This window comes from Scardinius erythrophthalmus, assembly GCF_964197995.2.
Source record: "Scardinius erythrophthalmus genome assembly, chromosome: 24".
NCBI classification, from domain to species: Eukaryota; Metazoa; Chordata; class Actinopteri; order Cypriniformes; family Leuciscidae; genus Scardinius; species Scardinius erythrophthalmus.
This window is the reverse complement of record NC_138244.1, coordinates 11,058,318-11,071,588: the sequence shown is the minus strand read 5'-3', so window position 1 is coordinate 11,071,588 and position 13,271 is coordinate 11,058,318. Positions and strand designations below refer to the sequence as shown.

Below are 13,271 nucleotides of genomic sequence, written 5' to 3'. Positions count from 1 at the left end.
TTACATTTAAAAAAAATCTTAATGATCCTAATAATTGGCTTAACTCATTATGCAAAACATATTTAGTTTCTCTCTTTGATTTAGAGATAACCTGTAAATGTTTTTGTGAGATTTGCCAATGCGCTGGAAGGGTCGTTTCTAGAGCACGTCATTTTGTCTCTTTCTCTCGCTCGCTCTCCTTCTTGACTTCCGTCTTACCAATAGATTTAAAGAAATCACCCATAATCCTCTTCTAGTGCTGGGACAAGGCTGAACTCTACACAGTGATTCTGTTACAGTAATCTCAGACAAAATTGGCTTAACTTCCTAGCAGACAGGCAACCGGTCAGACGCACAGTAATGTGGAGGGGAGACAGAGGCAGCCATGTAAAAATGCCACCGATGCCCAGTAGGGTCAAAGGAAGTACGCTGGCGTAATGTCATTAGAATATCCCACAGGTTCTAACTAACCCATACTTGCACCCATGCTGAAATTCCAGTATTATGTTCATTATATGTGGTTTATTGATATGCTGTAGTGTCAAGGCCCGTTCACACCAAGAATGATGACTATAACGATAACTATATATAGGCGCACTGCCGCTTTAAATGCTAAAGCTCTTTAAAGTAGGATGGATTCTGATTGGCTGTCAATTTTTATCGTTCATCAGCTGGAGTGATTCCAACGATATTGTTCCCCTGTGTCTTGATCGTTATAGTTGTGGTGTGGACTCTATTATTCTTTTACATTTAGATTGATTTTTAAAACTGTCTTTATCGTTATAGTTATCGTCCTTCGTCTGAACGGGCCTTTATTCTTGTACCCAGCTAGCTTTAAAGGAATAGTTCACGAAAAATAAAAAAGAAGCTTAAATTGTAGTTTGTATTTTCTTGTTGCAAATTAGGTTATGTACCACTTTTATGTTATTGTTGTGGTACTTTTTTTGTCTTTTTGGAGTTTGACAGACCCAGTCCCCATCCACTTTCATTATATGGAAAAGAGCAGCCAGAACAGTCATCAAAATATCTTCTTTTATGTTCCACAGAAGAAAGAAAGTCATACAGGTTTAGAACGACATGAGGGTGAGTAAATGATGACAACATTTTCATTTTCATGTGAACTATTCCTTTAAGATCAAGATTTGAGGACAAATCTTTGAGGACATTTGCGAACCATCTCAAGTCAGTTATAGGGGTGGATTTTTACGCTTATTTGTAAGCATTCCACCTCCATGATTCAGTGATGTGACAATAGGAGAGATGACATGAGGTTAGTTTCTGCAGGAGAGGACAAGGATGAAAGTGAGAGAAAGAGACAAAACAAGGACATGAGAGAGACTTTGAAGATAAAATGAATTGACCTTGTGCCCCTGCAGACTGTATTTCATATTTTCAGTGCATTTCATTTTTTTTTTACTCGCAATCCATCAAGTAGGTTCATTTACATTCATGACAATCTTTATAGAGGACGTCCTGACAAATACGAACGCTGCTTTTTTCAAAATAAGATAACCTTCATATGTGTGAAGTGTCCAGTTAGAAAGGCCACGCCCTTAATTCTTGGCCACACCCCTGGCTTGCTGGAGAACAATTCCATATTAAGGCTGCTATTGCGATGACACACTCTCACCGGGGAAATATGAATGCATCACCTGCTTGTCTGTTTTTGTTCACAGTCGTCTGCACTGAGAATATTGCATCACTTTCACTGTAACTTGAGTAAAATGAACCTACGAAGATGTCTGAGTTGAGTTTTACCCCAAAATCAAAAGAAAAAACATAAGAATTTTATTTTGAAAGACAATGAATGAGCATTACTGTACTTTTTCTTGCAGTGTAACATTTTCAAGCAAATTTTCCTCCTCTCATTGCCTTTTTTTGTAAATCTTATTGATGATTCTCATTATTTATTTGACTTTATTACTGTAATAAATTCTGTAATACAATGATTTTTCTATTAAAATCAACATAAAGGTTGTACAAGCATAATACAATAATGTATAAATGCTGTACAATTCAAATAATATCAGGAAAAAAAATAAGAGATTATATTTTACTGTTTATAAAGACAATGAAGGCTATTTTATGGCTGTTATTTTTTGCATTGTTTTCATGACAGTTAAGCACTTTTCCCCTAAAATCTCAGTTCAGTAATGCATCCAAATGGTTAACTTTTCTTTTTCTTTTTCTAATTCTTTCAGTAATTAAATAATTTTCATTGCTGTAGTAATTTTATTTGAATACATTTTTTTCAGAAAAAAAATTACTTATGACATATTATACTGTAGTATTACTAGTAGCGTACAGTTTAATTTAGTTTCTCTTCACAGCAATGGTGTAAAAGGTGTATGACTGGGGAGAGTGCATTGATAACTTAATTGCCATAAATAATCTCACAGTTAAAAATATCTGGTTACACTTTATTTTAAGGTGTCATTGTTACAGTGTAATTATATATTTAAGTACTGAGTAATATTAATTAACTACATGTACTTGCTATAGTGTTAGGGTAGGATTAGGATTTGGTTGAGGGTTAGTTGCATGTAATTATGCATAATTTACTGTTATTACTATGGTAAGTACATGTAAAGCATGTAACAAGGACACTGTAAAATAAAGTGTAAACAGTTTTCATTGTCTGTATCCAGATAATAATTTCTTTTTATTTTATTTTTTTATTTTTTTGTTTTGGGGTGAAACATGACTTTTTTTGTCAGCTTGACCCAATGATTTTTTTTTTTTTTTTCACAATATCATTCCCATCTTCTGTAAATGCATCACCACGTGACCGCTTGTTACTTTTGTAATAGACACAGAGAAAGACAGCAGAAACAAAAACCCAGACTCAATAACCACAACACAAGTGCTTACTTTCAAACACTTTCATTATTTTCTCCATATAACTCATAAAGAAACAGACCCCCAGGTAAAGTAAAGAACTGAATGATAGAGGAAGAGAAAGATAAAAGAACTGGGCATGCTTGGGCATGCTATAGGCGCATAGGGTGACGGATACATCCAGGCCAAACGGTACAAGAGCCGGCGGTGCGGGTCAACTGCAGCAACTCCCTGCTTCAAAGACCCTTTGGAATCCCACCATCCCCGTCACATACAGCCGTTGTGGTTTCAAAGTGAGCCAGTCAGCAATTCGCAAACTTCCTGGACCAACCCAAGGACTCGAGGTGAGCAAATGCACAACTCCATACATTTGGGCCCCCAGCTTGCGTTCCTTTACATCAGCATAGTTGTCATTTGTACATTTCATTTTTTTAACCTTTACTATTCTTTTTTTTTTTTACCGGCTGGATAGAGAAACGGAGAAATATGGGGAAGGAAGGGCGAGAAAGAGGGATAGAGAAAGAGTACACAAACTGTGAGTGAATCATTGCCAGGAGGACAGACTCAAGGGGGAGAGTACAAGCCCATATACACATGCTATAAAAACATCTCAGTCTTTACGTTCTGTTAGCTGGCTATAAAAAAATAAACAAAACACCTCTCTTTGATTGTTTTAGTTTCGTCTCTGATTTTGGGGCGGAAAGGCCTCTGGATGCCGGGACCAGCACTTGGACCTCGGGTTCATCATTGGCATGCCCGATCAGACCTGTTCCACTGTGTATCATGCTGTTGGCCAATAAGGTAAAAGATTTCAACACTTATGACAGTTTGTTGGACAATTGGTGATAATCTCATTCGTACGTTTTCATAGGGTCTGCTTATGTTCCTTTGAAGGAACGACATTCACCCAAAAATGAAAATTCTGTCATCATTCCAAACCTGTGTGCATTTCTTTCTTCTGCTGAACACAAAGGAAGATATTGTAGAATGTCGGTAACCAAACAGTTGATGGGCCCCATTGACTTCCATAGTATTTTTGGAAGTCAGTCGTGCCCCTCACCTGATTGGTTACAAACATTCTTCAAAATATCTTCTTTTGTGTTCAGCAGAAGAAAGAAATGCACACAGGTTTGGAACGACATGAGAGTGAGTAAATGATGACATAATAATAATTTTTGGGTGAACTATCCCTTTAAGTGTTCGTTTTAGGGGTCGGCCTTTATGGCGAAGTTTTACCAACAAATCATACATTTTCTTACGAATGAGGTCATATGAATTCATAGCCAATTCGTACAATAGCCTACTCACGAATTTATGAACATTTTGATGCAAGTCCGAATTAAATCTGTTTTTACAACGTGTCCAAAACTGCTATCACACTTTTCCATATGTTTTTTTCCCGATAAGGTTATCTATACAAAACTAAAACATACATTAGCATGCAACTTTGTTTTTTTCTTTTACTTTTACTTTTAGAAAAACAAGGCAGTCGGCATTTTTCAGACGTCTTGCAAATAGCTAAAAAAGTTTTTTTTTTTTTTTTATCAATAAATATTAGTTTTTTTGAAAGCAGCAGTTGGGAAAAAAACGTTAACAGTCTCTTGAATGTCTGGTCGGGAACACCAGCATCTCGCGCAGCATGGCTTTCAGGTGTGCATGGTGAGGTTGGCAGGTGCTCGCACGTTCTCGTGATTTCATCAAAGAGAGTGTAGGAGGGGTAGAGGTTTATAATGATGACCTCACAGAATGTCATGTGCTAGCCCTCATACAACATTCGAACAATGTTTAAATAACATAGAATTCTGCGAAAAAAGATCAAACTTAGGAAAGTGCTTCCGAAGATCAAACCCATGCTACGTTTTGTTGAATGTACTGTGTATAATCTAACATGCAGGACCTGTTTATGAAAAGATAAATGAGTCAAACTATGTTATGATTTATTTTGCTGAAATTTGGTGCAAGATTAATGACAAAGCCCTTTCAGATCGTAGAACTTTTGCATCTGGGAATTTTTCCAAATGCATATGGGTCAGATTCGCCCGGTGCAAATGTTGCAAATGCAGAAACTGTCTCTGTGGTTATCAGACTTGAACTTTTACTAACCCACTTTGGTGTGGTTGTGCTTGTTTAGCCGATTTCTTTTTGACATACACAACATATTTAGGCAAATTTACAGGTGTTTAGACATCAAAAAGCTTTATAGCCTCAGTTTAGGTCCATTATCATTAAAAAGTGTCTTTAATTCTCATTTCAGGCCCACCATGACATTCTGGGGTCCACTGGTATTTGACGTACCACACAGAAGGAAAATGGAGGTGTCAAGGAAATGAGAGGAGCGCTTGGCATGTTATTCCGATGAGTGACAAAAACAAAGACATGGAAAAACATAAGCAATGCTTAGGAGTGGTGCGCGAGGGAGGCGGGTGGTGTTAGACAGGGGCCGTTTCCCATCACTTTGAACCTGTTGACATCATAGCTGTGTAACGCTGCCATCACCCGAAAAGATGTTGATGGTGGTCTCCCTTCACCCTTACGCCACCTTGCACACCCTCCCTCACCAAAGCCACCGTTCAAATGAGTCCAACACCCAAATACAAACCAAAAACCAAATGAAAACCGAGAAAAGCCACCAGCATTGTCAAGAAAAAGGCAAGTAAGAATATGAAATAAAAAAGAGAAACAAGTATATCAATTTATATCAGCATTAATGAGTGAGTGAATACATAGGATAAAACTAGAAGTTCAAAAGGATGCTTGTAACTATTTCAGATAAAAAAAAAAAGGAAATTAAGAAATCAAAACGAGCTCTTTGGAGACAGAAAAGCAGACAGAACCGCTGAGCCCAGTTTTGTGTTGTTGCCTTCCTCAGTCCTCTTACTGACATGCTGTAACTTCGATAGAAGTACATTGGTCGTTTGTTTTAAAAAAACGGGCCGGAACCAGATCAATCGTGATGATACTAGTATTGATTTGATGATAGTGTAGCTGGACAAGAGGAATTGATAGGCAATGCAGAGTTTAAATAAAAAAATGGACAAACAAAATGGCGACTCCAATGTTGAGCAAAATCACCATGACTACCAGAATAGAGTTGGAGCCCTGTTGAATGAGAAAGAGAAAAAGAGAAAGGTCAGTATTTGTTTATACAGTGTGGATTTCACTAAAAACTAGGCTAATAGTGTTTATTGGCATGCTGTCTAACTGGATTCACTAAAGAATAATGAGAATCGGGTAACAGTGCAAACACGCTCAAAAATCTGTGCTAAACACAATGTGTAATTACACAACAAGGACCCCAAAACGATTTTATTTGCTGAAAGAGCCTTTAATTAGTACTCTATTTAGTGCCTGATTAGAAATCCTACAAATTAACTTTAGTCTGAACTACATTTTTATGACAATTAATGTCTGAAGCAATAGATAGTAAAAAAAATTTTTTTTTGTAGTAGGTGAACTAATCACTTAGTGCACTAGCTTAGCATTCAGCTATCATAGCCTATACCCTATCCAAGTTGTGCAAGCTTAAAGTATACTTTAGTTTTAAAAAGAACGCTTAATGTATGGATGCAGCTGAACGCATAGCTTAAACGCATAAAGTAAATCGCTTGAAACATGCCCACTTGAAAGTTTCAACCTTGTCCAGTGTCTGCGCTATTTCTCTCCAGAAGTTATGACTGATACAAATTTCTTTGTACTCTTTTAAACTACTTGCAGATATCTCTTAACCCCCTCACACAAGCGCTTGTAAATGCGGCTGTCTGTTGTTGTTGCTGTTTCCAGTAGTGTGTTGACATCGTTTCGTCTCTTCCTTCTCTTTTTTTAACCTTGAAACAATAGGCTGGCACAATTTTAGCACCTTGTAGACAAACTAATTAGTGCAACAACAACAAAAAAATCAATGGGGTGGTGCAAGCTGAGTTTACAGATTATGCACGATTAGAAAAATCAGTCTGCGCATGTACAGTATGCACATACTATGCTGATGTTGAAATTTACGTCACTCACAAACCATAGTGTATGCATTAAAATCAAAGTATATTTTGGGTTTTACCCTACACATAATCACAGCAAACCTTACAGATTTTTATGAACGTCTATAGTCAGAATTGTATGTAGCAAAATTGCCATGTTGTGGAGTTATGCAGCTGTCAGGTGTACTTTCCTGGGACATTACAACATTGCATTACAACTACAGTCTAGGCCCCTAAACAAGCTCTTTAAAACGCCCAAAAGTGCACTTGACTACACTCTGTGTCTGGATATTAATTGGTTATAGCGCTCTTCTCAATCTTAGTTGGTTGTGGGAGTGCTGCAAATAGTTAACATTAGTGCAAGTAGTTCTCACTTTTGTGAATACACTGCACTCAATAAACCTAATTTGCATAGAAAGGAATCAGTTTGCATCAGTTTGCACTGATAAAGAATGACAACGACTGAAATACTCAAGCTGTTGCGTGAATATCGCAGTGAAATTGCGCTGAAATATCACATGCTAAAGTTGTGCAACTGTTTAGTGAATTTCCTCTTCAGTGTATTAAGCAGTCCTAGATTCCCTTCAAAACACACTTGCACACTACAGTGCGTGTTTAAAGAAAGCCTGCATGATTATTCCATTCCCCTCGGCTCACCGTAGAGATACGGTATTATCTGAATGGAAATGAGAGTCTGTACTGCATTGTGCCAGCCCTCGTAAGGACGAACGTATTTGCAAAGAGCTCCGTTTGTCGAGCACGCTTTTGTAATTAATGGGCTCATGTAAGCGTATCGTGGACAATGTTTACAACCGTTGAGCAGAGGGACACGCGCGCTGCACATGCAAGACACATGTGAGGCATGAAATTAGGCTGTGACAAGCGAACCGGACACAGTACTGTTAAGAAGATGCCGTGAGCGTTGATTTTGCACATTGAATTAGGACAATCATATCTTACACAGTCACATTTAGCGCATCTTCCTGTTGAACAACCACATTTTGCTCTCCACAGTTGTTTTATTGTATGGTCAGACAGTTGTGCCCTGTTTAGGACCTGTTCTTCTTCCTGCTGTGCAAAGCTAACTAGTTGTTTAGATATCTCGGGAATGTATAAATGTTGTTAAAAGCATTGACAGTGTTTGTTAATTCCTGAAGTAGGACTAGCTATTGTGCCGATGTGTTTCTGTTTCATGTTAACCTGTCTTACACAAGTCTGCTGCATTGCTTGCCTCTCTGCAGCTACAAACATAAACCCCCTCCTTACTAGAACTCAGTCTTGTCATTTGATTGGCCACAACCCGAGCAAGGCATAAGCTGTTCCCTAGCAACAGAGTGTGGGACAGCCAATGCAGGGCTGCGTTGTGGAAGGAGCCACTTTGCCAATTTGCTGTTACCAAGGTGTTCTTAGTGCAGCAAGAGATCGTAGGGCCGCTAGGCAGTGGAAGGGGACAGTTTGAAGTTTGGATATGTGTGCAGGTTATGTGTCTTGGGCTGTTGTCGGCTCCTATGTTCCATTGGGACTCTGAACGCCTACACTATGTTTGTGGAGGTTATTCTTCCTACCCATGCGTTCTCAGGCACTGATGCATACTAAAACATCTGGTGCGGTTGCATTTGATTAGAAATGTATTCAATCTGTTTTAATATAGTATAATTAAATTTTATGATTCAATATTCAGGTGTTTTATTGCACAATTTATTGGGCAAATATTAAGATTCTGTTGTCATTTACTCACCCTCATGTTTTTCCAAAACCCATATGACTTTCTTTCTTCCATGAAATACAAAAAAAGATACATTCTTAAGACTGTACTTGTCACTTTTGTCCTTGCAAATACAATGAATGGATACAAAAACACCATAAAATTGTTACGTCCAATCTTGCTCCTGGAGGGCCACAATCCTGTTGAGCTTATCGGCTCACAAGTAGACGAGGGAGACACATTCCCATTTACACCTGGTGTTTTAAACAGTCTCTTTTGTCCATTTTTGACCACTTCTGTCCTGATTACTTCGTATTTAGCGTCGTCCACTTGAGATCGGATTGACGAAAATGCTTCTTAATATCAAATGTAAACATGGCCTTAGATACAGTCATCATAAAGCACACCTGAACTAATCAAGGTCTTCAGAGTTACTAGAAATGTTGAGCCAGGTTAAAACTAAACACTGCAGGATATTAGCCCTTCAGGAGCAGGATTGGATACCCCTGTCATATAATTCCATCATCTTTTTCTCACTCAGAGAAGGGCCACTTTTACCATACTTTTATGGTGTTTAGCATCCTTTTTAAAGCTTTAAAGCTTCTGTCTTTAAAGCTTGAGTCTTTAACAATTTCTCTTTTTGTGTTGCACAGAAGAAAGTCAAACAGATTTGGACCGACTTGAGGGTGAGTAAATGATACCAGAACTTTTAATTTTGGGTTAACTCTCCCTGTGTTCAGTGTAGTGCATCTTCACTTACCGAGTTCACTTTGAGCTGAGACTGATTCTCGTCTTCGTGCTGTAGTGCAATAGGTGGGGATTTCTGTGGGGGTGAGAGTGTGAGGTCCCTGCGGAGGGGCCGTGCCTCTAACTTTTCCCCCACTCGTAGACTGTCCAACTTTTGCACTGAGTCTGGAGCCGGCCCCTCCCGGGCATCCCTGGGCCCTGAGGCATCACGAACGTCCCGCTCCCGGTCGCGATTTTTACCTCGTCGCTGTAGTGTATGTGCTCGGGACTCCGAGTGACCAGGCCTCTCCTCCCCATGCCCATAGGGCTTCTGGGAGTTATGGGAGTCCATTGGCTGTAACGGCCTCATCTCCATTTCATAATTGCTCAGTTTTTCCTCGTCCTGCTCTAGGAGACGGGAGTGAGCCAAACTGTCCCCTTGTACCCGCTGAGACGTCCAGGAAGCAGAGGGTCCGTCTGGCCTTCTTTCCCGTGGCGTTTTGTGATTGGAGGAGCTGTGGTCTCGAGGCTTATGATTGGAGGCGTGCTTGTGGCCGTTGGCCCGTGCCGCCCCAACCCGCACCTCGTCCTGTACAGAAGGGGTTGTAGAGCGGCTGCTGCCACGACTACCGCCTCTACTACTGCCCCCACGAGAGGCACGCTTGTCCTCACTCCAGCTGTTAGCCCTCAGGTACTCTCCACCTCCACCCGAACCACCACCACCTCTCCCCTCCATCAGCACCTGGATCTCTTGCGTTCCCCCGCGCTCCTCGTCCACTGCAGTCTGTCGCAGGAAGCGGGCATTTTTGGTGCGGTGGGAAGATTTGGTGGTCGGGCTTCGGGGAGGTGTGGAGGGCCGGCTGGGAGAAGGGCTAACGTCTGGGGTCAGGTCTGGAGGTGTGGAGCCCTTCATATAGAGCTCAGTGCTGTCCGCAGTCCCACTGGAGATCGCTTCCACGTCGTTCTCACTCGAGTTCTGCTGTTTGGGTCGCTGGCACTCCACTCCTACACGAAGACAGAGACAAGTCTAAGTTTTAATTTTTAAACATGTAGTCATGCCACATGCTTGAAATGTACTGAAAAGGGGGTGTATGGGATAGGAACATGCTCTTGAAGAAGCTTCCATCTGTCTTAATTCACTTTTAGGATTTAAAATGAATTTGGAGTATTTTATTTAGCCCAAATCAGCTTATCATATCAGCCAGAATTTTAATATTGGTGCATCCCTTATGTTTTTTACAGTCTTTTTGATGGTATGGTCACTTTAAGCTGTAGATATATGAAAAAAGAACGGCAAGAAGATTCTTCAGTAATTCTCCTTTTGTGTCCCACAGAAAAAAATAACAGCTTGGTTGGTGGATTTGGAACAACATAAGGGTAAATCATAACATAATATTTATTTTGGGGGTGAATTATTCCTGTACCTCGCTTGATTGCTTGAAGCACATGAACCATTCCTGGTAGTACAGTTTAACTTATCAAATCTTTCCTGAGTCAGCACCATGGCTGCTCGAATCAGCTCGGCTAATGAGAATGAAGATTTCATCCCTATGTGCCTGTACGTACATAACTTTCAACTTAACCTTATAAAGGCTTGTATTGCAATTGTAAACATAATTTACAAATCTGTTGCAAGTCAGCACATCTCAGCCAAGTTTGTCCTAACATCTCTAAGGTCATCACATGACGTAAATTTATCATTTAGAAATATCAACCGTTCCAGGAGGTCTCATACACTGATCTAGCACAGCGTGTGTGCTTATAGCTCTCCTGTAAAGGGGTGTTTTGTGATGGGATTGGCATAAATTCTGCCAATGTGTGGGGGTGTGACAGCGACCGAAAGAGTGACTGCGTTAACAGTATGTGTGTTTATGTGTGTGGGTGGTGTGAATATGTGTGTGTGGGTATAGTGTGTGCATGCATAAATTTCATTGTGTATGTCGGCTAGCTTCGCGTGGGTTTGTCGGAAAGGTCAGCGCTGACCTCCCCTTATCTTCTTATTGCCTCTTCTATCACTCATTCCCCCCGCACGGCACGGTAGGAGCATTGACCCCTACAGCCCTGAACCCATCCGGCACCTACATGTACGCACATGGACGCTTTCACCGTCACTCTGTTGTTCCTACACTGAGCTATTACTAACGTGTACATCTACCTCTTGCTGCTCGCAAACACTAAATTGTAAGTCATCTAGAGAATCGGTGAATAATATTTGCAGCTTTCAAATCACGGTTGGCGAGTGTTTGTAAAGTTAACTAATTGGCATATTTAGCATTCGCAGTGAACCGTAAAAGCTTAGTCGTACTGTCAAACAGTTTGAAGTCCCAGTTATTTTTAGTCTCCAGACTCGGCTGGTTGCACTCACTGTTTCCTCTGTGCTGGAAAGAAGGAGAAAACTCTTTGGCGGTGATGCGGGCCAGCCTGCTCTCTTCCTGGGCTTTCTGCGCTGCCGTTGTCGCGGCGTCTGCTTTCCCTCTGGCGTGAGCTGTCCTGTGGATGTTGTGGTCCGGGCCAAAGCGGTTTATATGTAGAGAGAAAGACAGGGTTAGAAAAGGACAGGGCTGGTGGTCTTGCATTGCCCAGCCGGTCTTGCAAATAGTTTGTTTGTTTGCGTGTGTGTGTGTGTGTGTGTGTGTGTGTGTGTGTGTGTGTGTATCCATGCACAGGTCTGAGGCTTTTATCTTTGCAAGCACTCATGTTAATGTGAACATGAACATGATTAACATGCACCTGAACACTAAATGTTTATCTTATTTTCCATTTTCCCCATTCATTCATGCCAAAATTACCCACAAATAATGCTTTTATTTTTGGTCAAAAAAGGGGCATAAGCTCAGTTAAAGGAGGCCTACGATCAATCAGTTTCAAAAAGAAATACAAAACCTGTCCTAATTGAAAGAAAACAAGTTGACAAAAAGATTGAATCCAATATATGGAGATAATATAGAATAATGAGAGATTTATAAGCAATTTTTTGTAGGCCGGTAATTTCTTACCAGGACCACCACAAGTTGTAACAAGGTGGGGGAAATAATCACAAAGAATAGAAAAATTCTCAAAAATTGTTGGGCGAGGTAGTTATAGCCTGGGTGAGTAAAGTCAGTAAGTTTTATTCCAACGCGATAACTTTAAATAGCATTTTCGGGAAATCCTCTCCGGGTCCAAATGACCCGAACACAACATGAGGATTAAAGGTATGTCACATTAAAGAAAGTTTTACACTGAAATTTCAGTAATCCTATTGCAAAAGTATACATAAGTATAGGCTTACCATTATAGTTTTATCATGTTTTATGGATGGTGTTTTTTTTGTTTGGTTTTTATCTGGGAAAACCTTGCTTTATGAGGCAGACCACAGCAAAATGCACATAAGTACATGGTTTAGCCAATGATCAATCTGGTCATTAAGTTTATAAGGCACATGCTTCACCAAGATCGTGACACTCCGATTATCCAAGGGTTGACGATAAATACAGGCTGAAGGCAAACAATTACACAGCTTCACACATCCTCACTCCGAGAGACGCTCTCGGGACTCCACAGTCATGCCTTTCTGACACTGTAATTCTAACTTGTTTTAACTCTGTGAACTTGCCAAGACTCTACTTCATGATCTGTTAAACCATCTTTACTGCAGTTTAAACACCCACATTTAAATGTAAATATCACATGCTGTCAAATGGTTGCGGAATTCTCCAGGAACTTTTTTAATTTAGTTTGAAAGCTTCAGGCTAAACATTTTCTGAACAAATAAGCCAACACCTCCAAAATGTTGCAATTATCCTCTACAATACACAAGTACTCTTTGCTAATTCCCATCTGGACCTCTAAAGGTGATGATACACAGGGCAATTTTTTGAGCAATGTTGCTGGGCAATCTTGTCGAGCGATTGTTGCTTGGGCACTTTCCCATTGAAAATGAGCAATACATTTCTATCTGGATAATTTTTATCAGTCGTGGGCCCTGTGTCTCATCTGGTTGCCCGTTGACGGCAACATTGCCCAAAAAGTTGCCCTGTGCATCTTCACATTAAGAACAGGCAACAGTGTTT

General features: G+C 40.2%; 1 protein-coding gene across 2 annotated transcripts in view; it reads right to left on the bottom strand.

The window, feature by feature from the left end:
- Nucleotides 1-5,835: 5,835 nt before the first annotated feature.
- Nucleotides 5,836-13,271, bottom strand: part of jph3b (junctophilin 3b) — a gene marked incomplete at both ends in the record, with an annotated part of 31,043 nt that continues 23,607 nt past the window's right edge. Inside the window, 4 exons of one of the 2 annotated variants that reach the window (XM_081355980.1) lie at nucleotides 5,836-5,916; nucleotides 9,254-9,845; nucleotides 9,915-10,224; nucleotides 11,585-11,709. In XM_081355980.1, the coding sequence (XP_081212106.1) occupies nucleotides 5,836-5,916; nucleotides 9,254-9,845; nucleotides 9,915-10,224; nucleotides 11,585-11,709 (1,108 nt within the window). Of the gene's footprint in view, nucleotides 5,917-9,253; nucleotides 10,225-11,584; nucleotides 11,710-13,271 lie in introns of both variants that reach the window. The other variant, XM_081355979.1, reaches the window with a different exon arrangement.